The 15,895-nt window shown below is 34.8% G+C and overlaps 1 protein-coding gene across 1 annotated transcript in view; it reads right to left on the minus strand.

The window, feature by feature from the left end:
- LOC139131957 (PDZ domain-containing protein 8-like) overlaps window positions 1-15,895 on the minus strand; it is a 105,527-nt gene that overhangs the window by 61,583 nt on the left and 28,049 nt on the right. The window contains exons 5-7 of the mRNA XM_070698294.1: window positions 13,684-13,764; window positions 11,976-12,189; window positions 2,729-2,937 (exon numbers count right to left, since the gene is read on the minus strand). Coding sequence (XP_070554395.1) covers window positions 2,729-2,937; window positions 11,976-12,189; window positions 13,684-13,764 — 504 coding nt within the window. The remainder of the gene's footprint in view (window positions 1-2,728; window positions 2,938-11,975; window positions 12,190-13,683; window positions 13,765-15,895) is intronic.

Below are 15,895 nucleotides of genomic sequence, written 5' to 3' on the forward strand. Positions count from 1 at the left end.
CTAGTAGTTTTGACAAAGCTACTTAAACGTCAAAGTCCCCTACAAAAGGGGATTATGGTAAGACTTTGCAAATGTGAAAAAGCCACGCTATGGGTAAAACGCATTTTCTCTGAGATTTCCAGAAATTCCATGTGTGAACGGCGTTAATTTTCGTCCAATCTCATGCATGACACCAGTGAATGTATAGCGACTGCTGTTGAAAAACACTTATTTAATACAGAGAATGCATATCTTCACAAAGCGTGGCTCCAGAACGTCCATTTGACCTCTGTTCTAAATGTCAATGTATGCTGCCAATCATGATTACTAAATTCCAATTGTGGCCTGGGCAATCTTGATCCCTGTGGAGCACGACTAACAAAGTGTACTGACTTATCACTAAAATCACCGTTTTGTACCTATAAAACATACGCATACACAGCCACATACAAAGTACAAGATAAGACACATGTAATGAACACACAAGAAACGGCATTCTCTTTTTGGAGTGATTGGTGGTCCTGAAAAGAACCTTTTTGTATGTCGTCCTGTAAAAGTTACGAACATTGAGAGTCACGTCGTTTGGAAGGCAATCAAAATTCAATTTCTTCCTTCAGACATCGAAACTGAATCTTTTCTCTCACATTTTTAGGAATTACCTTTGGCATTGTGACAAGTTTGGTCATTGTTTATATCAGTTGATTCAATTCAGTTGAGCTGAGTTGACTTGAAATTTCAGCGTTGATCACTTCGTTACCACTGTCACCGGCTACGTCAACATTGCGTTGTTTCATTGATCATCCACATTCATCGACGACAACTGCGGCCCTGCACAGCTATCCTAGGGGACTCATCAGCCTCATTAACTTTCTATACCAATGTATTTAAAAATACTTGGCTGACCAATTGCTACAGATTACTAGAAGTTTCCTTTTGTTGAAGTTTTCTGGCTTACATATCGTGAAAAGCAGCATATACGGTATGGTACTCAAATATGCATGCTCATTTATGGAAATACGGACAACTTTTCCACTGCGTCTCAGTCACATGCCATTTGCATATTACGAACATTTGTCAATGTTTTCCAGGTAACCGGATATGCAGCCTGTGCTTACTATACTTCGGGTCATGCCATTGCATACCAAGCTCTACCTGGGGATCGAAACGTTTTAGATCAGTTTTACTCAAAATTTCTTCACCCTTTTCTGTGATTTGTTTCGAAATACCTAAACTTACACTGAAAATACGAATGGGGGAAGATTTTTTATTCAAATTCATAAGTTTTTTGCATGTCTTCTTGTTATTTTTTTCCATGCGTCTTATAGCCGATTGCAAGCTGGGGCGTTTTTACGGGTGACTGGCTATTATCTACATCACTGCCTACAAAAAAAGCCATAAAGCAACAAACAGTAGAAGGTTCTAACTCATGATTGCTTACGATCACAATCTGCTGCCGTCCTTAGAGACCATAATTTATTTGCTAGATTTTCCCTTTCCCCTTATTGTTTATGTCTAGTGTGCACGCTTGTATCGAACACGAGACGTTCAGAGCTAGATTTGCTGGCTCAGATTTGAACTCAATACAGTGCCTGAGGAAATTCTCTCCTGAACTATGAAGTCAAGACTTTGATTTTGTATCTTCCTTCCGAAGCTCGTAATATGTCCATTTTCGACAACTGGCTTCCATCACAGCGCCTTCACATTCAAATCACCCACTGCTGTTGTGAGAAAGTAGCCATTCCATATTCGAAAGCCGGGGTTGAAAACCGGCTGCCGTTGGAAATCGCAACAGAATATGCACACACCTACTTAGACAGAAAAAATTAGCAGAAATTCAGAGATGTATTGAAAGCCATGCATTGTTGCTGTTTTATTGAGTAAATTGTATGAGGGAAATTCGTCTCCGAACTCGGCGATATGTGCGTGGCCATTCTGTTTCATAACTTCCTATATTTCTATTGCATACCATAGCGGCCATCGCTGTCTATCGAACCACGAACAAATGTGATTTGAATTCAGTAAATTTTCGATGGGATTTGAACTCAGAACGTACGGCATCTGGTCACCTAGCGAAGACATCACAGTCGAGGAAGGTCTGTCGGCCAGACCACAGGCGCGGCAGGCCCTCGGCCACCCCACAAACCCTAGTTATAAGCTAGGCTCGAATTGTGTGAACCCTGCACACTTCAGTAATATTCAGGCAAAGGTGATAATCGGTAGGCCCTGGTGTAACAGATAGTTTATGTTTCTCTGATAAGTCAATGACTAAGCAAGTGTTTGACCATCCCGCCCAGTGTTTGCCAACATTCAACAACCAACGTCACTACCACGTTGCCTATTGTGTGCCTACGGCGCTGGACTTTGCTTACGTTAAAATGTTTTGTAGCTCACCTAATCCTTCAATATCTGAACAGAAGTGGTGAAATGGGATGTAAGAACTTAATATTGGTAAATGGAGAGCATATACAAGAGTTTGGAAGCATGGAGATTCTACTTCATACACTAAATTGATCTAGCTTGAGATGAACAGTGTTTCATTTTGGCAGTAGGGTTCCTAGAATTGACAAGCCATGCCTCACCTGTCAAACACTGAAAGGGGATGAGTCCTATGACAGGACGACACTAAATCATGCAGCTTTCACATTATGAGACATCTTTCAAAAGCCCTTGACATCGTTATTGGGAGTATGATTCACAAGCAATCTGGATGAAACAGTGGATTACACTTCCTAAATAATTTACTAATTACCTTCTTCAAATCAGTTGAACTGGCCGGAGAGTTTTGGGTCACTGAATCAAGTATAACCAATTCATCTGTGTCTTCTCCTATAATATCTTGTTTAAATGAAGTGCCAAGAGGTTGTGATTGACTACTGCGTTGAATTTCAACTTCCACAGTATCATATGGAATTTTCATAGTTTTATTGCTGGATCTCTTCTGTTTGTATGGAGAAGAATCTGTCAACAAAATATCACAATATGTATAGTTTGAAAACACTGTGTGCTTGTTTATTGCTTACTATTATCATGACATTACACAAGTAATGCTTTTAGTACTAAAATGAAATACTAGTAGAGTTAAGGTGGTTGTCAAGGATGTTTTATGTCCATACTCTTTACAAATACATGAACAAGGAGATTTGTTTCAATAGTAAAAATATAGATATTGCATTAACATTTTCAAAGTGGGTCTGCTATATATTGTGCATGTGATAAAGTGATATTTCCCTGTGAAATGCTTTCATTTAGAAGAAATTTGAGCTCTTTGCATACAAATATATTATATTGTGCAAAATCTTACAATTACAAAGTAAATGTAAAGTATAATTTTTGCTTTGTTTTCGTGCCTGTCTCCCTTCCAATTGATACTTAAAAATATGTATGACACAAAATTATCAAATTTGTAGTTCTCGTTTCTTTGTGAGACAACTCATAAAGTGACAATATAATTCAAATTAGCAGTCCTCTTTGACAGCTGGAAGAAACACAAATATGTTTTTGCAAACATTCAGCAAGTCAGCTCAAAAATTGGCAATCTATGCTCCATAAAACTAGTGCCAAACATTATCGGCATATTGCCATAGCTACAGCCATTTCAAAGTTATATTTTGCTGCTTGATAGATGTTTGCATTATCTTAATTCATGCAATCAACAGTTTGGATTTAAAGCTGGTCATTTGACTAACATGTATTTTTCTGGTAAAAGAAATCATTGATTTTTATAACTGTAAGAATAGTCTGGTTTTCATCTGCTTTTTAGATGCCACTTTAGCATTCCACAGGGTCAATCATTGGACTCTGCTTCACACGCTGATTGACAGGTGTGTTCCTATGTATATTATTCGAGATTTAGTATTTTAGTATCGCAAACAAAAATTTAGTGTAGATGGGGTACCATTATTTCTTACAGTTTCACTGCTAATAATGGTGTTTGAACAGGAGGAACTTTATATCCTAGGCTTGTTTATTCAGTGTTTGTATGGATAAATTGAGTGATTTGCTTAGTAAAACATAAATTGGTTGTCACATCAGGGGAAATGCGTTAAACATTTTCTTTATACTGATGATATTATCTTAATTTGATCATCTGTGAAGGTTTGGAAACCTGCAGTCATTACACTTTCTGATAACATTGTTTTCAATGCAAACAAATCCAAGTGTCTCTTTACTTAACAAAATACTGCAAAATAACTTGTATGCTACACGTCTATGAACAATTCTACCTTTTCATTTGTAAGAAAACACTAACATCTCGGATTTGTTATAACTTATTTTGGTAATGACAGCTTTGATGCTAATGCAATCTCTTTAAGGTGGTTGGAAAGGCTAGAGCGTCAGTTATAAACTTCAATAAAACTATTAAAATATAAAAGTAGTCAACATTTTCTGTGGAATAAAAAAAACTAGACATTTGGGCACAAAGGCATTGCAGAGTTATAGCCTGTTGAAACTTCTGAAAAACTGACCAAATAAGAAGAAGTTGGGGAGTCCTTAGTGTATTAACTATGGTAGAGGTCCCCTAGCTTTTAATAAAATGTTTGAAAAGGGAAAGTCATTATTTGCTGTTTTTCAGGAAAGTTTGACAGGGCGGTGCTGGCATTCAGAGTGAGTGACTGCTATTGTAAATGCATTTTTAGATTCTTTGAGTGTCAAAGAGGTGTCAAAAGTGAGATTAACCAAAAAAACTGCTCTGTGACTTCAAAAGAGTGGTGCAAATATGGCTTGTTTTCAACATTTTTGACAGAATAAGTTTTCCTACATAATTGTATATCAATTTAATCCAACCTTTGAAATGAGATATGGACATGGAATTTTTACAGCCTATAAACAAGGTTACAGAAAAGATTTGTATGGCACAATTTTCCTGTATTTGAAGTACTTTTTGAAAAATCACATTTTGAAATTTGAAAGAATTTTTAATAATCTTTTGATATGTAAACCCATGTAAAATCATAAAAACAAATTTTATTTACAAATCCTGCCGTACAAATCATACAATTAATGGTGTCAACATATTTATAACTAATTTGGTAATATTAATACTATCCAATTATTATTAAATTCAAATATGTAAAAAAATATGAAAAATTAAATTTTAATATTTACTGGTGTCATATTTCAAAATCATGGCTGCAAATATACAATTTTCATATTCTTTGCAGAAAGTATTAACTAAGGGAGTTATCCTGAAAATTTGAACTAAATGTCTTGATTCTAACACTTGAAACTTGACATTAACTCTGAGAAAAGAATTGGTGCAAAAATAGCCTTTCCAGCCACCTTAATAACTAGGTCTTACAACTGCTCCTTTTCTCTCAAAATTCATTTATTTAAGGCATACTGATGTACTAACAACCATGCACTGTGCACATTTGTGGAGTGAATATACAGTACTCAGAAATGTATGAATGATGTTCAGGTGTCATATAATAACTGTTCAGAATCCTACTTGATAACAAACATCACTTAAAGCCACAAGAGCTGCAAATGTGCTATAACCCGATCTAAAATATCCTCAGTTTTCCAGGTTTCCTTGAATAAGCCCCACAAAAGATTGAAAAGTGGAGAACACTGTCAAATATTTAAAATGTAAATTCAAATGTTTTAACATAATTTTAGATTTCCTGCCATTTTCAAAGACTAATCATGTGACAGAGAAAAAGATTATGACGACAAAATGTTGCCTATTGTGTTGTGCATTCAAGTAAATGGCATCATGCGTGTTTCTTGGATGATCACGATGTGTATTGCACAAAATACTGTTTTTCTTGTAATTTTCTGTGGGCTACCATTTTAGGAGTGCAGCACCCGTTTATTATTTAACCTGTTAAAATGTGTAGGCATGGTCAAAATTAGCGAGCAGCGATACTTCTACCGGTATACATGTCCTTAAGTTAGCATATTTATACATACAAACTTTGGTTTGAAAACAATATGAAAGTAATGCATAAAATTTGCAACTGTTGGGGCTTAAGTATTTCTGAACTTTGTGAGGAATCATATTATGACATTTGGTAGCAAACAATGCATGGTTCATTCTAAATTCTATGTTAGATTGAACAAAAGCACAAATACCTTGAATAAAGTAGCTCTATCTATGGATGTTGTATGGAAAAGTGTCTTTTGAAAGCAAGACTTTTCCACACTGTTTTTAAATTTTTTAATGTTTTTCTAGTTATATATAGCTTTTCTTTCTCTCAACTCAAGAAATAATTTTTTTTCTTTATTTCCTGTCTTTTTTTTGTGATGCGGATATTTTTGTTTTGTATCATGTTTTAATTTGAGCAAGTACTAAAAGGAAGCTTATTATCATGATACAATTTTTGCTAAGCCATGAGTAGTATCCTCATTGACTCTAATCTTGATGTTTTCAGTTGAAAGAACACCTAGGAGTCAAGTTAGACCAGTATGCATGATATGACTGCCTACGCCAAAGAGATGACCTCTCTGACATGCAAAGTTTTGGAAAGATTTTTTATCATTTTAGAAACATCATGCACACTGCTAGGGGAACTACAGTGATGCTTATGCATTACGTCATGTAGCTGCTTGCTCAACAATACATGACAAAGGGAACCTCATTAATTGCATGGTATGATACTGGGACATCCCATATTATGATAAAAGTAATTAGAAGTAAGTAATTAGAACCCTGCACTTGATATAATAACTTGCTTTTAGTCTGACTGAGCTCTTATTGTGGCAGATTTGGTATACTTGCCTGAAATTCAAGCATAATGACACAGTCTTGATAACTTTCCTGTTTTTGTGTGAAACTAATTTGTTACAAAATGATATAAAAATTTGATTGACAACTGCTGCATGTTGTCCCAAAAATGTGCAAATTGTCCCCAAAAATAAACGATAGTGGGACACGGTGTCATCTGATTTACAATTCCTGGGTGCAACACTGCTATATTATGATACTGGGATAACCTATGTTGTGAGACTGGGATAACCTATACATATTATGATACTGGGATAACTTATATTGTGAGACTGGGATAACCTATATTATGATATACTAGGACAACTGATATTGTGAGAATGGTGCAACCTATACTTGACTAACCTAATTAACTCTTTTGAAAATGTTCCAAAGAAAGCGACCTAGCGGCTGATATAGCTCCCCTGTATAATGTAGAGAATAACTATTTTTGGCACATGTGTTGATGAAGAAGGTGGAAATCACTGATAGCTTATTTCAGTGGCAAGACAAAATATGGCAAAACTTAATGCAAAAATACACAATTGAAGATTTCTGCACAACTTGAACAAATATTAAATAGATCATCCTTAGGGACCTATGTAGCAAATATCAAAGCTCTCCAACCTACAATTTTGAAGAAGAAGATTTTTAAAGATTTTTTGACCAAAAATGACAAAAATTGCCTTAAAAATACCAATTTCACCACAATCTGAACAAATCTTACTGAAGTCACCCTAAGTAAACTGCATATCAAATTTCAAAGCAATTGGACATGCAGTTTCAGAAGCAAAAAATACCTCAATAATACAAATATGCGAAATTCACTATGATTTTAATAACAAACTTCAGTGAGGTTACCCAAAGTGAACAGCATATCAAATTTCAAAGCAATCCGACTTGCAGTTTTCGAGAAGGTAATTGTTGACAGACAACGGATGGACGGACGGACGGACAACGACAGAAAATCAGCCTATCTGATAAGCTCTGCGTTGCTGACAGTGGAGCTAACAAAAGGCAATGGGGGTGCCAAAAGTCAGATTCACATTGTATGCAGCGGACAGTTAAGGATGATGCAAAAACAATCTGTAACAAGCGACCTAGCGGCCGATATAGCTCCGCTGTGTTTATGTAGAGAATATCTATTTTTGACATATGTTGATGAAGAAGGTAGAAATCTATGATAGCTCAATGCAGTGGCCAGAAAAGTGGCTAAAATAGCTGCAAAAATACACAACTGAAGATTTCATCATACTTTGAATATATCACATCGGGTCATCCCTAAGAACATACATGTCAACCAAAGCTATCTGATGAGTAGTTTTTTGAGAATAAAATTTTCTGACCAAAAATGGCAACAATTGCCCCCAAAAATAAAAATTGCAGATTTCATCACAATTTCTAAAGATCAAATTTAGTTCATCTATTGAAACCTGTATACCAATTTCAAAGCTGTTAGACCAGTACTTTTTGAGAAACACATTTTTTGACCAAAAATGGAAAAATTGCCCAAAAATTCAAAATTGCAGATTTCATCATGATTTCAATAAATATCATTAAGTTCATCTGTAGGAACCTGTATACCAAATATCAGATGAGAAGTTTTGGAAGTACACATTTTTTGACCAAAAATGGCAAAAATTGCCCCAGAAATACAAAATTACAGATTTCATCAGAAATTCAATATAGATTACTTAGTTCATCTATAGAAACCTGTATACCAAATTTCAAAACTATCACACCAGTTCTTTTTGAGAAATACATTTTTTGACCAAAAATGGCAAAAATTGTATTAAAAATGCAAATTTGCATATTTCTGCACAATTTGAACAAATCTGAAATAGATCATCCCTGGGGACCTATGTACCAAATATCAATTTGAAAGCTATCTGACTAATAGTTTTGAAGAAGAACATTTTTACAGATTTTTTTACCAAAAATGACAAAAATTGCCTTAAAAATACAAATATGCAAATTTCACCATGATTTGAACAAATCTGACTGAAGTCACCCTATGTAAACTGCATATCAAATTTCAAAGCAATCGGACGAGCGGTTTCAGAGAAGAAGATTTTTTTACCAAAAACACCAAAAAATGCCCCAAAAATACAAATATGCAAGTTTCACCACGATTTGAAGATACTGAAGTGAGGTCGCCCTAAGTGAACTGCATATAAAATTTCAAAGCAATTGGACTTGCGAATTCAGAGGAGAAGGCAATTGTTGACGGACAACGACGGACGACGACGGAAAATCAACCTATTTGATAAGCTCCGCGTTGCTGACAGCATAGCGAAAAATGGTGACAATGTCACTGCTCGCTCCAATTAGTTATCAAAACAAGCCAATTGTATGAAACATGGACATACATACAGACAGACTGACATATACAGACTGGCACAGTGTGCCTTGGCCCATGGAGAGTGATAAAGATATAACAAACAGCTGAATGTAATGATAAAATAGTTAAATATAGGCCTACAGGCACTAAGGGTGAATATGTTACAGCAATTTGATTAGTTTCTTTCCCTTTTCTACTTCTGTGATAATTTTTAAGACAATCAATCTGCAAGGCAGTTTATGTATTGACAAATAAAAAAGTTATCTTTCCCAAGCACACAACAAACTGTTCTTGATTTTTCATTTACAATATATGACATAGACTGAAATACATAACATGCAACCAATGTCTACATTTTATCCATACACCAGATACATGGAGAGATTTCAACATACAGAAACCCTACAGGGAAAAGTAAACATTGTTTTCTTCCAGAACAACTGGTGCATCCACACCTGGAACAACTTACAAACTTAACCAATTACACATGGTGATGACACAAGAGATAAAGTTAACAAATTTAACTGTGGTGAACTTGACTATTCCTTTCAAATCCTTACCTAACTTGACATCTTCAAACTAAAATACACTGCATGGTTAATTGCGCGCAAAAATACTGGTACATCAGGGGTGGACCATTTGATAAGGGGGTGTCTGGAAGATTGATGAGGTACATTATCTTTTTTATCCGATCCATTGTACATTCTTTTTTCCCACTCTCCCACCTTTTCTTTTTGTCAAACCTTCTCTGGCTGATTTTTTTATTGACATTTGTTTGGAATTTTTTTCAAAAACTACCAGGAATCCCCCTGGAATATCAAATGGTCCTCCCCTTTGTTTTGACCATCTTTGCATGAAATATACGATGACCAGATGGCAGGAAGTGTGTCAACTATTTACAACCTTGATACTCTTAAGCATTGAAAAAATTTTGGAATATATTTGTTGGAATATATTTGTTGGAAACCAAACCTGCTAAAATAACCTCAGCTACATTTTCTAATGATTTTTTACTGCATTTCAACACCAAATACAGTTTACAATATCAAATGTAGTTTTTGGAAAAAAAATTTTGACAAAAAATTGGGAAAATTGCCCCAAAATTACAAATATGATAATATCAATACAATTTGTACAAACTTAACTAAGGTCATCCTGAGGAACATGAATATTAACTTTCAGAGCCATCAGACGAGGGATTTCAGAGAACAAGATTTATTGACTAAAACGGAAAAAATATCTTAAAAATACAAACATGCAAATTTCACCCTAATTTGTTCACGCATCATTTAGAATACCTAAAGCAATCTGCATATTAAGTTTTAACTTAATCTGACCAATGCTAACTGAGTTTTAGCCATTTGCAGGATTTTTCCTTTTTCCCCTCATTTGCATATTTTTGGCACTGACATGTTCATTTGAACAAATTCACATCTCCACCCCTAGGTGCACCTGTACACCAAATACTAAGACAGTAGGTGCTACGGTTTAGGAGTTTTTGATGTGGACGGACTAACAGACATACATACATACATACATACAGACGCCATTTTGCCACCTTATAAGAATACCTCCCATTTGCATATATACATATGCATATATGGGAGCTGAAAATATATGTGAATGCCAATTCTGGTCTAAGACCAAGAAAACAAAAAACACTTTTTTACACTTGGGGTGGCGCGTCTACCCGACAGCCCCCGAGATTTAATGGCCTTTGTAAAGAAAAATTTTACACAACCATAACGCACATGTTATAATATACACAAAATTCATGAAGAGATGAACGATATCTAATATGTACTTTTATCTTGATATAAATCTGTTGTACATGGTCAATTCTTTGATTCAAAATCTACTTTTCTGATGATACTTCTCGTGAATGAACAAAATACAACATATATGCATCACTAGTTCGGAAAAAATTGAGGGGAAGCAAGCTAGGTACGGTGTAGACGCCCGAGAGAATGTGACAATCTTCCATTCACTCTCTATTATATACTCTCATTAGCATACAAGGCATCACAGGTGTGAACGAAAAATCTACTGCATGTCAACGATAAGAAAACATTTCTGTTCTAATTCGCTACGCTCAAACGAACAGAAATTTAAATTTCATGATCATGTAACAAAACTCAGTTCATCCCTACAAACTTGGGAATGAAATTTGAGAGGTATTAGGAAAAGTTTCAATGAATGGTTCACACTAAGCAGAAAGTGGTTTCAGATTTTCTATTGCCTTCTACTGAACTACATGCACCTTCTTACAAATTTTTGACGGAAGTGTCCATATAATTTCGTCAAAATAACACTTTGACACCTGCATGTACATCTGAGGTCATGTTGACACCTGCATGTACATCCGAGGTCATTTTGACACCTGCATGTACATCTCAGGTCATTTTGACACCTGCATGTACATCTCAGGTCATTTTGTCACCTGCATGTACATCTCAGGTCATTTTGACACCTGCATGTACAAGTACATCTTGGGTCTTGCAGTACTTCAAACACCATCATGGACTTGTACACTCGAGAATGACAAGACTCTCATTACACGCATTTGATTTCTATTTTCAAAGAGTTAGTCACAGTGCTTGAAACAGTCTGACTTTGGATAGATGCGGACAACATGCATATGCTATGAAGCCATAGTTAACAAAGCAAGCTGCCATCCTACTGGTAGTAAAGAGGGAAGAGAGCTTTTCAACACATCAAGCCGTATCACGTAACAGTATACACAATTATTGTCATATTGACTGGCCATGAGGGTAACTGCATGCGTTTGTTGCTTGAAGGCCTGACAGTTGGCCCAAAACAGTCTATTTCATGAGGCTGTAGGGTGAGCAACATGGCTGTAATTTTGTTGACTTGCTTTATTCATATTAATGGATGTGCATTCAAATAGAAATTAAAAATTTAGATTAGTTTTTCAAACTTGATACTCACCAACAGCAACTGTACAAAATACCTCTGATTCAGCAGGCAGGGGTGGAAGTCTAGAACATTCCACAACTGTGACCTGTAATCTGCCTACAGTAACTTTCATATCGTTGACTAAAACATCATCAATAAGATGAGGAGGATCAGGTTTTATGAAGAATGGTTTGTATCGGATCTTGTAATTGGGCAATGTGTGCTTCTTACGAATTGATCTTCGAATCTGTCGAAAACATCATTATACATGTAGAAAAAGAAAAGTGTAATTCTTATCAGCCAACATCATTTTCACATGTTTACATGCAAATATCTAGCATAAATTTTCATTGAGTAAGGAATTACTAAAGTATTGTAATAAAATATTGTACAAACATGTCAATCGTATCTTATTGTGCTGAAATCAAATTTCAATGCAGTGATACTTAATTTCCCAATAGTTCAGATAAGCTGAAATATCTTAGATTTTCTGATGTCATTAAAAGTACGTTTACTATTTGGCCTAGAAAAAAAAAAATTGTTTCTGATGATGGCTGACTTTCAAAATATGAATGACAATGTTTTGTATTTTCATTTTTTTGTTCTAGTCAGACTGCTTTCCAAACATACAATTGATTTTCATTTTTTGTGTTAAGGTAGAATGTACCTAAAGGACAGACATTCAGACTCTCAAACTTTCATAATTTTTATCTGATCTACCAGTTGTTGTTGAGGTCATTTTAACGCTCTTAGTGTGAGAATAATTTTCACCATCTTAATTTTGGGGAAATTGAGAATTTTATTTTTTGAAATGGAGTTAACACAGAGGTAGCAGCCATTTAGACATTCAAATATCAGTAAATGTTAGGTAATTTGTTTTTTGATGACAAACTTTGCATGGTGACACATGATTTTATTGACTTGGTAAGAGAATAGTTGAAAGTTTCACTGAGGAAAGTTTGAGCAAAAATTTAAGTCTTTTACTTTCAAGGTACGAACTACCTATAATGTAGAGTGCACCTCATGCACAGATATTTGGACTCTAAAATTTTAGAATATGTTTTGGGCTATCATTTGTGGGGCTAATTTTGAAGCTTTTTATGTAAAAAATCAATATATTTTTTACATCTCACAATAAGAGAGAGGATTGTGGCCATTAGGAGGTAGCTTATTTCTCTAGTGCCAAATTTTGCACAGTGACCCCGAGTTTATTTTTGATTTTGAAAGAGAATAGTTCAATGTTCTCTTAAAGAAAGTTTGAGCAAAAGTTTACATCTTTCACTGTCAGGGTGAGAGGTAGATTGTATATAAAAGCACATCGTCTTGCAACTTTAATACTTCATTTTCTTTATCATCAAAAAAGGGGTTGACGTGAAGGTTTCTATGTGATGTGCACACTGACCAGAAACAACCATGGTTTTTTTGGCCCATCATAGTACAAAAGATACCGCCTGACTGTGCTAGTACTTAGTACATTTAAAATCATCACAGTGGTGGTGTTTGACAATGTACAGCAGGTGCTATATATGAAATACTGGTGACAACAAAATGCTGCACATGGGAAATAAAGAGTATGAAGGCAGTATCAACAAAAACTTTTCATTATGATTGAAAGAAAATTTTTTCAGTTTGATTTCGTTAAAGGATTAAAGAGGCAAACACATTACAAGCACCTACTTGCTTGGATGTTGTTAAAATAAATAAAATTAGAGAATTCACACGAAGGAACCAATCTCCTTACTTGATTGACAATCAGAGATCCAAGTTGACTGACAATGCGTCCTTCAAATTGTGACTCAACTTCAAAGTCCATTTCAGGTTCCTGGTGTTAAAAAAAAATACCGTCAAGGACACTATGTGCTCACATTCGGTTTGAATTGGTCCATTTGAGAAATATTTAAACCAGGAAAAACGAGAACCACAAAAGCAAATAAGTCTCCAACTTAGGTACTGGAGGTCATCTTTAGGAACATGCATATCAACTTCTATAGCAATGGGAGCAAATGTCAACAACAAAAAACAGAGGCGGCTTGATAAAAAAATCAAAGTGAGACTTGAGTGGACACCGTGGGTCATCAGTATGTATTAGGGAGATGGTGCAGTGGCAAAGAATGTGAAATTTTCAGAAGAGTTACTTTCAGAATGTGCTTAGGAATACAAGTCAGAATAACATTCAGACACTCACTATGTGAGATAATATTCTGTATATTCCAGAAGAGTCCTTTCAGAATGTGCTTTGGAATACAATTCAGAATAATATTCAGACACTCACTATGTGAGATAATATTCTGTATATTCTCGAACTAACAAGCTCTGCTTGTTAGTATGTATTGTCAATGTCACTGTTGGATGTTGTTGTCAAATGTCTGTGTACTAAGTGTGTGTATTCTGATTTATTTTGGCTCTTTTTTTAATAAGCAGCTGCAGTAAAGACACAGTGAATACCAGTACTGCAAAAGAAAGAAAAATATGTCAGAGATAGGTTGTCTAGCTATGATTCACTAAAATGATTTAAATTTCATATTAAATATTTTGATTTTACATTCAATGCACATTATGCATTCCTCTGCGAACAACATTCTCCCAATAGCCACTGTAAAACTGAAATCAGATGGGATTCTTGATCAGTGTCATTATTCTAATTCAGCACAGATTTGTGCAATTCTGACATAAAAATCCAATAGGAAACTAATACACCATTATCAGTTGATGTTTCAATTGCAGCTTGACTGCACAAAATTTACAATCTTTGTACAAAGTACCAACTATGTTATCATCACCACAAATATATGCATCTGAAATATCATCAGAATAATTTGCAAATTGTTCAGAAATTTTAGAACACTGCTAAACAAATATGGACTAAAGAAATACAAACATAGGGCCAAAGTCCCTGAAGCTACGATAGACATGGATACAAAATTAAGTATTTCCTGACTGTATGAAATTATCTCACTAAGGTCATCCTAGGGACATGTAAACCAAATATTAAAGCTGTCTGACCAGCGGTTTTGAAAAAAACAAGCGACTCAACAGTTGACAGAGCTCTGCTGTGTTATGTAGAGAATAACCTTTTGTGACACATGTATTGATGAAGAAGGTGGATATCTTTGATAGCTCATTTCAGGATGGCCTGACCAAAAATGGAAAAAAATTCTGTAAAATTACAGATTTGCATATTTCATCAGACTATATTAGTCTATAATAGCAAATAAACGAGAGTTAATTACATTCAAATTAAAGTAAACAAGACTTGCTTAAATAAAGATTTACGTCATGAAAAAACAGCATATCTGTCAGGTTATAAAGAATCTTCAGCTGGTTATCTTTTAATATCAGTATTTTCATCCTATTAACCAAGCACATTTTAACTTTCAAATTAACATTGTAAGTAAGTTCTGTTTAATAAGTTGAGACTGTACCTACTCAGAGAAAGCACACTGAAGAGACAAATGTTTGTAACTTACGAAGTTCAAGGTCATCAAAAGCATTATAAAGAATCATGTTACACTTTCATTGCACTGTTTACACAGATTGCATAATTGCTATAAATAGCACGAGGAATCTTACAGCCCAGCTTTACCATAAAAACCCTATCACTTTGACCACTCTTTTAATTGACCACTCTATTTTTTTCCTCAAAAAGTAATCTTTTTATCCTTACCAAGTCAACCATAAATGGAAATTAGAACTTTCTCTATCTCTATTTATTTGACCACCCTATCATGACAAACTATTATGAGCAATTTCTTTTAGATAACATAAATGGTGGTTCAGAATATGTCAAAGTTGGGATTCAGGAAAGTTGCCTTTACATGTTTTAATCCTCCAAGATGGTAAGCTATGAACTGTCAAAAAAAGTTGAACTTTCTGATAATTCCACACTAAAATTATTTTGGCTTTGATGATTTCCTAATTAATTCAATTATTTAAAATCATATTAATTATTTTTT

The sequence above is a fragment of the Ptychodera flava genome, chromosome 4 (genome assembly GCF_041260155.1).
Source record: "Ptychodera flava strain L36383 chromosome 4, AS_Pfla_20210202, whole genome shotgun sequence".
NCBI classification, from domain to species: Eukaryota; Metazoa; Hemichordata; class Enteropneusta; family Ptychoderidae; genus Ptychodera; species Ptychodera flava.